General features: G+C 55.9%; 2 protein-coding genes across 3 annotated transcripts in view; one reads left to right on the top strand and one right to left on the bottom strand.

Annotated features, from left to right (window-relative positions):
* ESCO2 (establishment of sister chromatid cohesion N-acetyltransferase 2) overlaps positions 1-9,831 on the top strand; it is a 29,748-nt gene extending 19,917 nt beyond the window's left edge. Inside the window, exons 14-15 of one of the 2 annotated variants that reach the window (XR_008732838.1) lie at positions 1,506-1,687; positions 9,271-9,831. The gene's annotated coding sequence lies outside the window, so the exon portion shown is untranslated. Of the gene's footprint in view, positions 1-1,502; positions 1,688-9,270 lie in introns of both variants that reach the window. The other variant, XR_008732839.1, reaches the window with a different exon arrangement.
* PBK (PDZ binding kinase) lies at positions 126-13,199 on the bottom strand. The gene is made up of 8 exons (XM_055714282.1): positions 13,122-13,199; positions 11,708-11,845; positions 10,572-10,662; positions 8,874-9,016; positions 6,314-6,483; positions 5,060-5,189; positions 3,217-3,393; positions 126-599 (listed from the first exon to the last, which is right to left on the bottom strand). The coding sequence occupies exons 2-8, from the start codon at positions 11,754-11,756 to the stop codon at positions 394-396; spliced, it is 966 nt and encodes a 321-aa protein (XP_055570257.1). The 5' UTR covers positions 11,757-11,845; positions 13,122-13,199; the 3' UTR covers positions 126-393.
* Between the last annotated feature and the right edge of the window lie 251 nt (positions 13,200-13,450).

The following is a 13,450-nucleotide window of genomic DNA, read 5'->3' as shown; positions in this document are numbered from 1 at the left end:
CCTTGACCTTGCAGCTGCTCTCCCTTGGTACTGTGCTGCAGTCCCCAACCACCTGGGGAGCGCAAATACTTTACTTGCGCACACCTTTAGGAGGAAAAAAAAAAAGCACTACTTTCATACTGAAATGAAGAAGAAAATATATTTTTAATGTCTCCGTCCTAAAATTGTTGTTAATTCAACACAAAAAGAGAGGGAGGGGGGTTTAAATGCAAAACTACTGCAGAGAGCCTGTAGCTTATTTAGGACCTAAGTGTGGGCAGAAGGGGAGTGCCCTAGAAGCAGAACAAGTCCCAGTCACCTCAGGCATGTTCAACAGGTTTAGGGTCTGGTATCAAGTACACAGCGCAGGTTTCCCATACTATAAGGGTAAATGCTGCAGGAGTGCGGATGCTCTCACTCCTGGGGCAGACTCGCCTCTAGCACTTCCACGATGCACGCGGCCGAGGGGCGCTTCTTGGGGTCCTCGCTGGTGCAGACAGAAAAAAGGTCAATCATGTGCTGGTAGGATGGGTCCAGCTCATCCATGTTGAGAGCTGGGCGGGTTCCCAGGGCTGCGTAGTATGCTTCCTCGTCAAAGGAATCTTCATCAAAAGATTCACCTGGATAATAAAGTGGCAAAGGTGTTGGAAAGGCTGCTGGAAACCACTCTGCTCACGTGGGTTGTGGGGCTTCACTCCCTAGCTGTCACTTGGCCATCAAAGAGTGGTTTGGGTGGGAAGGGACCTTAAAGACCATCCAGTTCCCACCCCCCTGCCATGGGCAGGGACCCCTCCCCCCAGCCCAGGCTGCCCCCAGCCCTGTCCAGCCTGGCCTTGAGCCCTGCCAGGGATGGGGCACCCACAGCTGCTCTGGGCAGCCTGGGCCAGCGCCTCGCCGCCCTCACAGGGAAGAATTTCTTCCTCATCTCTCATCTCCATCTCCCCTCTCTCATGTAAAGCCATTCCCCCGTGTGCCATCGCCACCTGCCCTTGCCCAAAGCCCCTCCCCAGCTTTCTTGCCGGCCCCTTTAGGCACTGGCAGGTGCTCTAAGGTCTCCCCGCAGCCTTCTCCTCCCCAGGCTGAGCCACCCCAGCTCTCCCAGCCTGTCCCCACAGCAGAGCTGCTCCAGCCCCTGAGCATCTCCCTGGCCTCCTCTGGCCCCGCTCCAGCAGCTCCGTGTCTCTCCTGTGCTGGGGACCCCAGAGCTGGATGCAGCGCTGCAGGGGGGGTCTCACCAGAGCAGAGCAGGGGGGCAGAGCCCCTTCCCCTGACCTGCTGGCAACACTGGGTGCATCCCAGGGCTCGTTTGGCTTTCTGAGCTCCAAGTGCACAGTGCTGGGTCATGTTGAGCTTCTATTCAACCAACACCCCAAGTCCTGCCTTGCAGGGGTGCAGTGGGACATGACCTTCATGTCCATTTTGCTGTTTTTTTGTTAGCACCAATTACTGCCTGAATTACATCATTGCTTTCCCCTTGACTTAAACTGCTTGTTTTGAAGCTGGATCTACCCCCTTTCTCCCAGCAGAATAACTGAGTCACCCCTGCAGAGCTGGCTGGGAAAAAGCTCTGCAGCCAGGAGACACTGAGAGCAGGAGAGTGAGGAAAAATGCCCTGGCTGCCTGGAGACCATGTCAGAAAACACAAACCAGCCTGCGGGTCTGTGCCAGCAGGAAGGCTGGAGCAACAGGAGGTTTCCCAGCACAGCTGGTAGGATTTTTAGATTTGTATTGCTCCAGGGCACTGATCTGCCTGCAGGCAGCTGTAGCATCCCCTGCCCATCCCACCTGCTCTCCCTGCCTTGTCTGCCCAGTGTCACTAACTCTGGACAAGGAGGGGATGGCCGAGAAAGCCAGCGGCACCCTGGCTGGTGTCAGCGATGGCGTGGCCATCAGGGCCGGGGCAGGGACCGTCCCCCTGCGCTGGGCACCGGTGCGGCTGCCCCTCGAGCCCTGGGGTCCGTTCTGACCCCTCACTCCCAGACAGAGCTTGGGGGGCCGGAGCGTGTCCAGAGCCGGGCAGGGGCTGGGGCACCAGTCTGATGGGGGGGCTGGGGGGTCAGCCTGGAGAGGAGGGGGCTTGGGGGGGACCCGATCGCTCCCTACAGCTGCCTGGGAGGGGGCTGCAGCCAGGGGGGTCGGTCTCTGCTCCCAGGTCACAAGTGACAGGACAAGGGGGAACGGCCTCAGGCTGCACCAGGGCACGTTTAGGTTGGAGACTGGGAAACATTTCTTCACCGAAAGGGTGTCCAGCACTGGGACAGGCTGCCCAGGGAGGGGGGGAGGCACTGTGTAGATGTGGTGCTCAGGGCCATGGGTTAGTGATGGGCTTGGTAGCGCTGGGTTAATGGTTGGACCTGATGATCTTAAAGGTCTTTTCCAACCCAAATGATTCTGAGTCTATAACAAATCCCCACTTGGGCCCACAGGAGGTGTGCAAAGTAACTCTAACTGCAGAGGAGAGGGTGTTTTGTTAGCCCAGGTGCTGCCTCGAGCACCCCTGGCTTGGGCACAGCACACTTGCTTTAGCTTTTCTTTTCCAAAACGCTCAGCTGCCTCAAATATATTTGTGCACAATCTCAAGCACGACATCATTTTAAGCTTTTCCAGCCACATCTTTTCAGCAGTATCTCAATAGCATCCACCACACAGTGACAGCCTGGCAGACTGCTCCTATGCTGCATGGAGGTGAGACAGAGCTGGAACATGGCTGAGCATGCCGCAGGGCTCGCAAGGGAGCTGCATTCAGGCTCAGGGACATCTTTCAACCCCACCAAACCATGCTGGATGGGCACCTGACAGGCAGCTGAGTTTCAAAGAGCTCTCTCCAGCTGTTAGACAAGCAGCTGGAGCGCTTACAAAGACTGCTGGTTTGCAATGATTAATGATCATCATTTATCAACTTCTCATTTGGCGTTAAAAAGCTAAAGGAAGTTGAAAGCAGCCCAGCCCTCTGCACAAAGACAGAACAGCACTGACAAGCACTGGCTGCGGGATGGCCTTGGGGCAGTGCTGGGCACCTCTGCACAGCAGCAAACACCCCAGTGAACTCCGCAGGATGATGGGTAGGGCGGGGAGGCGCAGCAGGTGCAGACAGATGCTTGCAAGCCCTTTGGATGGCACCCAAGGGACACCCAGCATTGCGGGCGTACTAACACACACTGTAAAAATCACTCCTACTAAAAGAGGAAAGCACTTCTAGGAGCAGAAGTTGCTCAGCAGCAAGGTATAGAAACAAACCTTCATCATCAGTGTCACAGCTCAGGCTGATGTGGGGCACGGAGAGGGTCATCATTTCCCAGAGAGTCAGCCCAAAAGGGAAGATGTCGGCCTTGTCGGTGATCACGCCATCATCTTGCAGAGCTTCCTTGGGCTTCCAGGGCTCAGTGCCAATGTAGCACATCTCTGGGTTGCTCACTGGAAGGAAACAACACAGCTTGGGTGTCTTCTGGGACTTGCAGATGCTCAGACAGTCACAGCTCACCGCACAGCAGGTATGTAGCCCCTTGGTTAACTCAGGTGTGCTAAAGCCACAGGGCAGGATCTTCTGGGGGCCCAAACCTATTTTTCTTCCACCCCCATGTAGCCTCAAATCCTCTGTAACCTGCGACTTGCTCCGCAGCAGTGCCAGACCCAGCAGGGCCCATGCTTCTCCCACAGGCCCAGCAATCATAGTAGGGACTGGGGAGAAACCTCTGGCAGATTTCATGCTGGAGCATGTGAGGCCACGCAGAGCGTGCAGAGAACTGAAGGCCAGAACTGTGCTCTGAGCTTCACCCTGCTGTAAAACACCCCGCAATGAAGAAGTGACCTGCGTTTTACCCAGGTGTTTCCCTTCCTCAGCTTGCTCCCACACACACACACACACACCCAGGAAGCAGGACAGGGGTGATAGCCCCCACACGGCACTCTTCCCAAACAACACAGGGGGACAATTCCAACCCCATCCCGGCCCTGACGAGGCTCAGCCTCCACTACAGTGCCTCCTGCCAGCCACACAGTCCTTTTGTTCTCTTTACTCCAGCCCAAACCAAGTTCTCACAATTTGTTTAGTTTAATGCCTCCTTGATCTTAATTATCTAGCCTCAGAAGAGTTGAAGTGATCAGCCCTCAGCCTGATGAAGGCAGCACCAGCTCCAACTCGACCCCGTACACACCACTCCTCAGAGAATGGTGCCACATTTCCCCCGTGCTCTCCCTAGCAAATTCCCGAGCTGTCAGCAACCTCAGCTGTTCAAGAAACTTTTCTTTTGCAGGGTTGATCTTCAAAGCCCAGCCTATAACGAGAAGCAAACACCAAAATCCCTCAACACTTCACGGGCTGTTGAGCTTAAATCCTTGCCTGCCGCACGAACGGGGACTTCGCCATCAGCGGGTGCCCATTTTTTCCTCAAGACCACAGGAACAAACAGCCAAAATCAGGGCTGGGCAGAGAGAACCTCTTCCTGTTAGACCAGCCCAGAAACTGGTACTTCAACCACACTCCTCTCCAGGAGATTATGCTGGGGTGCTGCCTCCAGCTCTCTCAACTCCTTATAAAAGGAAACAGCTACTAATAAAAATGTAGTAGAACAGCTTTATAAATTATGAGGCTGTTGCAGGCCCAAGCGCTGTGTAAAGCAGCGGAGAAAAGCATTCTTGTAATTAACCCAAACACATTCCTGCTGTTCACAGCCAAGCCACGACGCCATTAGACATCTGCTTCTCATTTACATGAAGTCTTTATAATGCTCGCAGTTGGCTCAGGCTTCCTTCTAGCCCTACAAGAAAGATTCATTTACTTAAGTCTCTGGCAAGAGCATCTCCTCAACAGGGTCCAGCAGTGCCTGATCCAACATCCCGTGTACAACAGCACTCACTCCCACCCACTGGAGTGAACACACAATGCAGGAGGGCATGAGGCAGAACCCTGGAGCATTAAAGCTGGACCTTCCGTAGACCCCCTTCACCCCACGCATGGTGCAAACTGCTGCCAGTCCTTCCTTCCAAGGCCCCGGGAGGGTAAGCGTGTTCACTCTGCTCCCGCAGCCGAACTCTGGCAGCCACCAAGCATTCAGGTCCCCTTACTGGCATCCTGACCTACCTGTCATGTTCTCATCCAGGGGCAGGGACACTCCCACATCACAGATCTTGATGGCTTCAAAGTCACCTTTGACGACCACGTTTGAAGACTTGATATCCCCATGGAGCAGCTTCTTATCGTTGTGAAGATACTAAGAGGCAGAGAGAAGCTGTTAACACCCACTTGCAGATAAAGCTATGGAAAGGGACCAAGAGCCATCGCATCTGGACAACAGAGCACCAGCTTTTTCATGTTTAACATATTTAGCCTTAAAACCTCAAGTATGGGTCAATACCTACCTTAACCCGTGCAAAAAACAAGGCAGGTTGTTCCACCCAGCCTAGTTTTGGAGGCTTAAGCTTGCCTTTTAGTGAAAAGGTGCTTCTAGCAACAAACACTTGAGAGCAGGTGTGAAGCATGGGCATTAGCTGATGGCCAAGCACACGCCTGCATTGTCCTGGGAGCTCACGCCTGCATTGTCCTGGGAGCTCACGCCTGCATTGTCCTGGGAGCTCACGCCTGCATTGTCCTGGGAGCTCACGCCTGCATTGTCCTGGGAGCTCACGCCTGCATTGTCCTGGGAGCTCACGCCTGCATTGTCCTGGGAGCTCACGCCTGCATTGTCCTGGGAGCTCACGCCTGCATTGTCCTGGGAGCTCAGAGCTGCACATCCTCAGCAGCAATAGGACAGGACTCGCTGCCGTGGCCAGGGCAGCTTGTGCTAATTTACCCTGAGCGCTGGCATAGCCAGCAGGAGGCTCAAAATCTGTGCAATGGTTTAGACAGAGCACCCCAGCCTCCATTCCCCGCCTAAACACAACCTCAGCGCAACAGCTCGGCGAAAGAAGGGACATAAGCCACACCAGCTGGCAGCCGTGGGCATCAGCTAACCATTTTCACTGCCAAGACCAGCTTCCTGCAGCTGCCTGGTTGCAGAATAAGGATGCAGGAGCCAGTGCCAGCCTCCTCGCTGGCTAGCATGCAGGGAGAACAGATAGCCCCAGGGGAGGGCAGAAGAACGTTGGTGACAAAACCTCTGTTGCAGCTCTTTTTATATTAATTAATATTTAATCTCAAGCTTCAGGGCTCAGTTTTCACCTGATTCCGTACAGCACCCTGGTAAAAAACAACCTACCAAGGCCTTAGACAAAGCGTCACAGCACCTGCTCTCCATCTGCCAGCATGGCCTTCTCGCACACTGAATTCATTTATTTTTCCAGTGTCACCAGTGTATACCATTCTGCACAGAACAGCTACAGTTAACGATAAACGTACCTTCAGCCCCCTTGCCATGCTCAAGGCAACTTTGAAAATCATGGCAGCAGGGAAAGGGCCCAACCGTTTTGCACTTCTTTCTTCAATTAAGTCATTGAGAGATTTTTCTCCTCCGTACTCCATGGCCAGACACATGCTTCCATCGTTGGCCTCAGTAAATGCACGGTAACCTTCCAACAAAGATTGATTTGTTAGAGCTGAAGCAGGCACCAGTTGTTTCCATGTGCTTGCCGGCCTGATGGCACCAGAGTGTTTGGGGCTGTTACCCAGGTGCTTTCCCAGCAGCTGCAACCAACCCCCAAAAAATTCATATGCCAGGGGACCTGACTCACAGCTTTACGTGGCGAGGTGAAGCCACAGGAACGTCCATGGAGGCCTGCACAGCCCCAAGCAGGGGCACAAGCCACACACCATGGCAATGTAAAGGAGCCCCCTCCTCCAAGAGAGCCCACAGACACCCCCCATGTTGCTTCCCAGGTCAGCTTTGCACCCCGTGCCAGGGGCAGGCCGGTGTTACCCTGATCTTTGAAAGAGAGAGAACCAGAAGGAGAGCAGCGGCAGAGCTGCAGGACCAACATCCTCAGCTGCAAAGACAAGGAGCTACAGAAGCAAGACAAAGGGTGGGAGAACATTTGGGAAAGCCAAGCCTTTGTCTCACAGTGGCCATTTCACAAGGGTAAGATTTAATGCTCATACAGACTGTCATGTAATCTTTCTTCCTCCACGTTTTACTCCTGTCTGTAAACAATACTTATCAGGTGGAGCTATGAATAGCAAAGTCTTGCATAACGGCATAGCAAAAGCCTTATCCCGTAAATGATTTTCGGCACCTTTTACCAAAGAAAACCCAACAGTGAAATGTTTGCAGTGTGAAAGGTCAAGACCGTATTTGCTCTTCAGTTCCTGCCAGAAGCAAAACATGCCATTTTAGGGTTACAAAGTTTCTTTGCATTTCTGCTACAAGTGATCGAGGTAGTTTAAAGCACAAATAAGAGGATGAAGTCAGACAAAGCTGCTGTTCCGACTGGCAGGAGAGATTTTAGACAAGATAAGAGCAGAAATTAAACATACACTAAAGCAGCTTCTCAACACATTCTTACTACGGGGAGCCAAGACCATGACAGAGCCTCCATTGTCACTCGCAATGGTGTGACATCTGGGTGGGACCTGGAGGCTTATTCCTCACGTAGAAGCCACACCAGATACTGCTGTGGTATTGCCTCTCCCTCCCCCGAGATCGGAAGCCAGAGCTGCCTGCCAGCACCGCCCTGGGGCAGGCGGAGGTTTCTCCAGAACCAGCCTGTAGCTCTCCTTGGGCCAGCGCTGTGCTGGCTGCGAGGCAGCTCCCAGCTCCCAGGGCAGCCCCAGTGGCTTGCGAGTCCCACCATAACCGTTTCTGTTGGTAACTCGCCCAGAAAACTGCCTCTCAGAGACCGACGCTGATCTCAGTGGGCAATGAAGCACCAGGGGGCTCCAGCACATACCAAATTTTTGGGCAAACCCCACTGAGCCAGTGGAGGATCAAGGCAGAGCCTCACACATCCACCCTTTGAGCACGGTGGCAAGTCAGGCTGCCGGCAGTCTGGGAGCACACTGCACACGCCAGCGGCACCCTGGCTGGTGTCAGCGATGGCGTGGCCAGCAGGGCCGGGGCAGGGACCGTCCCCCTGCGCTGGGCACCGGTGCGGCCGCCCCTCGAGCCCTGGGGTCCGTTCTGGCCCCTCACTCCCAGACAGAGCTTGGGGGGCCGGAGCGTGTCCAGAGCCGGGCAGGGGGCTGGGGCAGGGGCACCAGTCTGATGGGGGGGCTGGGGGGTCAGCCTGGAGAGGAGGGGGCTCGGGGGGGACCCGACCGCTCCCTACAGCTGCCTGGGAGGGGGCTGCAGCCAGGGGGGTCGGTCTCTGCTCCCAGGTCACAAGCGACAGGACAAGGGGGAACGGCCTCAGGTTGCACCAGGGCAGGTTTAGGTTGGAGACTGGGAAACATTTCTTCACCGAAAGGGTGTCCAGCACTGGGACAGGCTGCCCAGGGAGGCGGGGGGGCACCGTCCCTGGGGGTGTTGAAGATGTGTAGATGTGGCACTTGGGGACATGGCTTAGTGGTGGGCTTGGCAGTGCTGGGTTAATGGTTGGACTTGATGAGCTTAAAGGTCTTTTCCAACCTAAACAGTCCCACGATTCTGCCACCAGCCACGCTGCCCTGGCAGTCCAGGAGCAATTCCAGGTCCCCATCACACAGGGCAAGACTAAGTCAACTTAGTAAGTTCCATGGTGGGCTTGACCAAAGGTGCAGGCAGCCCAGCAACCCATCTCCAAAGTGTAAGGATGGGGCAGGCACAAGTGATGCCCCCACTGTGTGTCCTCCCAGCCATCACCCCGCCAGGGCTCCAGGAGCCAGATGGGGAGGTCTGTAATCCCCAGCCCTCAGTGCAGGAGGAGCCTGGAGACAGAGACAGCAAAGAAACCCCACAGCAGCCTCACATCACATCAGCTGGCTCCAGAAGTCGGCTCCAACAGCTTGGTTTGCAATTTAAGGGATACAGGCCGTGCTGGAAACTTACCCACAATGTTTGGGTGCTGGAGGTCTTTCAAAATCTTGGCTTCTTCGTTCAGTCTCTGCTGATAGATGCTTTGCTGGCTCCTGTTGCATTTGGAACTAATTTTCTTCACAGCCCAAGGGGAGCAAGACAAACCTCTGGGAGATCTGCACAGGAAAAGCCACACAACTCAGAACTGCTCAGTTTGTAGGCAGCACCACAGTTAAGGCTCACACCTCACACTGAGGAGGTATCCTGGAGAACACCTCCCTTTATTTTGTGGAATTAATAAAGAACAACGCTGAAATAGTCTGCTAACACACATGCCGCAAAGGTGCAGTGACGCTTTGCCAATATACAGCGCTCCTCCATCAAATTTTCAAGCATTTTAGTTAAGATTTTCATTGATTCTCATTTTCAGGAGGAGCCGAGGCTTGGGGAGGGAAGTAGCTTGGCCAGTAGGCCACAGAAGAGCCAAGAACAGACCCCAAATGCCTGAATTCCAGGCCAGAGAAAAGCTGCTGGGGTTATCCCGAAACAACGGGCTCCTTCCCAGGACAAATACCTCCAGCACACACAGGACAGCTGGGATCAGTGCTGGGACCGGCACTGCCAACAGCTTTGTCAGCGACACAGAGAGTGGGATCAAAAGCACCCTCAGCCAGTTTGCTAACGACATCGAGCCATGTGCTGCCGCCAACACGCTGCGGGGGAGGGATGCCATCCAGAGGGACCTTGGCAGGTTTGAGAGGTGAGCCTGTGCAAACCACATGAAGTTCAACAAGGCCAAGCGCAAGGTCCTGCATCTGGGTTGGGGCAACCCCCAGTATCAATACAGGCTGGGTGGAGAAAGGATTGACAGCAGCCCTGAGGACTTTGGAGTGTTGGTGGATGAGAAGCTCATGACCCAGCAATGTGCGCTCGCAGCTCAGAAAGTCAACTGTACCCTGGGCTGCAGCACCTGCAGCGCAGCTGGTGGGTGAGGGGGCTCTGCCCCTCTGCTCTGCTCTGGTGAGACCCCCCTGCAGCGCTGCATCCGGCTCTGGGGTCCCCAGCACAGGAGAGACACGGAGCTGCTGGAGCGGGGCCAGAGGAGGCCAGGGAGATGCTCAGGGGCTGGAGCAGCTCTGCTGTGGGGACAGGCTAGGAGAGCTGGGGTGGCTCAGCCTGGGGAGGAGAAGGCTGCGGGGAGACCTTAGAGCACCTGCCAGTGCCTAAAGGGGCCGGCAAGAAAGCTGGGGAGGGGCTTTGGGCAAGGGCAGGTGGCGATGGCACACGGGGGAATGGCTTTACATGCGAGAGGGGAGATGGAGATGAGAGATGAGGAAGAAATTCTTCCCTGTGAGGGCGGCGAGGCGCTGGACCAGGCTGCCCAGAGCAGCTGTGGGTGCCCCATCCCTGGCAGGGCTCAAGGCCAGGCTGGTCGGGGCTGGGGGCAGCCTGGGCTGGGGGGAGGGGTCCCTGCCCGTGGCAGGGGGGTGGGAACTGGATGGTCTTTAAGGTCCCTCCCACCCAAACCATTCTGTAGTTCTATGATACCCAACACCTCTTCCTCAGCTCCGTGCCCATTTGAAGGGGAGCAGGGAGCATCTGAAGGTCAAAGATGGCAGCACTTTCTTGCTCAGAGCTCAATCACTTTCCAACCCCTGTATTATTCCACGTGAAAAAAGATGCCAAGCCCTATTCCTGAGCACCACATCATGCCTGTGCTCTCACACATACCTTTTCATCAAGTATACGTTGACCCCAGTGCCGTATCCAAGCTTCTGCATGAAGGGAGATGCTGGTATAGTGACAGAAACTGGCCCTGCATCTAAAGAGGAAAGAGAAACCCAGCCCCATGAATGACCCCGCACAACAGATCAAACAGAAGCAGCAGCTTTGCAGCTTCTCACTAGGAGCTTTGGTGCTTTAATTACAAATCACATTTGTGACGCTACCACACGTGCTGTGCTACATGCAGAAAGAGTTCAGATTTTAGAAAAGCTCCTTTCCAAACCACCTTTCCCCCAGTATTTTACCAAATTCCAACTCCAGTCTCACTGAGACGTCATTACCACCCTCGTTAGGTTTCTCACCCTGGACAGCTTTCTATGAAGTTTTATGCTCAAGCCTGATCTTGAACACAGCTTTTTGTTTCCTGCCTACTCTCCAGGCTAAGCTACTGTACTGGTTTTGGCTGGGATAGAATTAATTTTTTTTTAATAGCAGTTTGTATGGAGCTGAGTTTTGGACTTGCAATGAAAATACTGTTGACAACATGGGGATGGTTCAGTGATTGCTGAGCAGTTCTTGCACAGCATCAAGGCCTTTTCTGCTTCTCCAGCTGCTCTGCCAGGAGCAAGGAATTGGGAGGGGACAAGGATGGGAAAACTGACCCCAACTGACAACAGGGACGTCCCAGCCTATATGATGTCATGTTCAGCAATAAGGCTGGGGAGAAGGAGAAGGAAGGGGGCAGACATTTGGAATGATGGTGTTTGTCTTCCCAGGTCACCCCTACATGGGATGGGGATAGCCAGACACTCGCCTGCTGACAGGAAGCGGTGAATGAATTCCTGAGTTTGTTTTGCTTGTGCATACGGCTTTTCCGATTAAACTGGTTTTATCTCACTGCAGGAGTTTTCTCACTTTTACCCTTCCGATTCTCTCCCCCATCCCGCTGGGGGGGCAGGGGAGCAAACGAGTGGCTGTATGGGGCCGAGCTGCCCATCAGGGTTAAACCACAATACCCACCCGACAGGCCAGTTTAACACCCATCACCTCCCTGCAGCAAAGCACTGGGCCCATGGCAAAGCATTCCATTCCCCTGCCAGCCCCTCTGAAGTATTTGGGGCTCACGCTTGAATGCAACTCACCAGGTCTCTCCCTGTGGACCAAGTTGTTCTGAGACTTGAAGGCTTCCATCGCTGCAAACGTTACACCTCCACCCCCAAAAAAGCCAGAGGAAGGCACTCGGGAGGATCTGGGACCACAAGCTGTGCAGGGCTCAAGCCCTGACCCATGCAGGGGCATTACAGACACAGTACATTAAAGGACATAAGTTACAGAAATTACACAAATTACACCCAGTGGGCGTAACTCACTGCTAATTTGGCTTCTCCCAGCTCCTGCTCCACAATCAGGTTGACAGCTGAAGCAGGATGTGCTTTCCATCACACCCAACTCCTTAGGCTCCCTCCTTCCCTGGTGTCACCCCACAGCTTGTCATGGCTGTGTCCCCCACAAGAGCAATTGCCTCAGCTCACAGAGGGCAAAGTGAACCCCATAAGAGGTCTGGGGGTGGCTCTGAAGTCAGGCAAGAGCCTGGGACCAGTGCCCCGTGCCCCAAGGCAACCGGCAAGTGATGTGGCACCACGGGAAGGAGCTGGTGGCCAGGGGTAGGGGAAGCGTCCCCAGGCTGCTCCCACCAGCCCGCAGCACAGCTGGCACCACAGCAGGGATGGGACTGTCACCGAGTCGGGAATATGAAGCTCCTTAACGCCAAGGTAGCATGAAGAAGCAGGCATTCTTTATTGCAGCGCTGGACGCACGGCAATTGTTCCACCTGACGGCATCCAGGTGTTCAGGAGTTCCATATTCCCGGTCCTGGTGACAGGACTGAGGGTCCATCTCTGGGTGACAGGGGATCCCTGGCCGAGGGCAGACAGGAGGCGCCTCCAGGGCCCCACCTCCGGGTGTGAACACCCCAGCTTGGGGGGAGGGGGGGAGGACTGCTGGATGCCACCTCCGGGGGTGGGGGTCCCGGATTGGGGGTGGCCAAGGACTACAGGTCCCACCTCTGAGGGTGAGGGTACCCCAGGCTGGGGGGGAAAGCCAGAGAGAACTACTGGGTGCCATCTCTGGGGGTGCGTGTCCCAGAGTGGGGTGGGGAAGGACCCCAAGATCCTACTTCTGGACATGAGGGGAGATTCGGGGCGGGGGGGGGGGTGGGGGGGAGGGGGATGGGGGCAGGAGAGGACTGCTGAGTGCCACTTCTGGGGGTGGGGGTCCCAGATTGAGAGGCAGGAGATGACTCCCGGCTCCCACCTCTGCGAAGGGATCCCAGGCCGGGGGCGGACGGGGCGGCCGATGACTGGGGCTCCCAGCCTGAGGGCGGTAGCGGCCCCCCAGTCCCACCTCAGCGGGCAGAGGAGGCCCAGACCGGCGGCCCGCGCAGGAGGAGGAGCGGGAGCTGCCCACCCCCATGCGGGGCGGCCGGCCGAGCCCCGAACGCCCCGGTACGGCGCCCCGGCCCCCCTCAGCCAGCCCAGCCCGCCCCGCCGCCGTTACCTGCCGCCCGCGGTTCGAATCCCGCGCGCGGGAACACCGCCCCCCTCCCCCGCACTACGGCGGCCGCGGGCGGACAAAGCGCGGCAGGGGGCGGAGCCGAACCGGGGGCGGAGCCGAACCGGGGGCGGAGCCGAACCGGGGGCGGTGCCTGTGGGGGGCGAAGCTTTGGAGGAGGCGTTTGGGGGGTCCCGAGGAGGTGTGGGGGGTCTCATGGCTTAGGAGGGGCATCTATAAGGAGTTCCCGAAGCTTGGGAGGGTACCCGAGAGGGCATCAGGGTGTTGGGGGTGGGGTGCGTGTCTGTCTCTGTGAGACCCCTGAGCCCTTGGGG

This window comes from Falco cherrug, chromosome 6 (assembly GCF_023634085.1).
Source record: "Falco cherrug isolate bFalChe1 chromosome 6, bFalChe1.pri, whole genome shotgun sequence".
Lineage (NCBI taxonomy): Eukaryota > Metazoa > Chordata > Aves > Falconiformes > Falconidae > Falco > Falco cherrug.
This window is presented reverse-complemented; position numbering and strand designations above follow the sequence as displayed.

Bases quoted from the DNA above. Each gene is read 5' to 3' on its own strand.
- PBK (XM_055714282.1), bottom strand. From the start codon at position 11,756: ATGGAAGCCTTCAAGTCTCAGAACAACTTGGTCCACAGGGAGAGACCT. The intron at 9,017-10,571 runs GTATGTGTGAGA...TTTCCTGTGCAG, and splicing joins AACGTATACTTGATGAAAAG to ATCTCCCAGAGGTTTGTCTT. The intron at 6,484-8,873 runs GTAAGTTTCCAG...CTTTGTTGGAAG, and splicing joins CCAGCACCCAAACATTGTGG to GTTACCGTGCATTTACTGAG.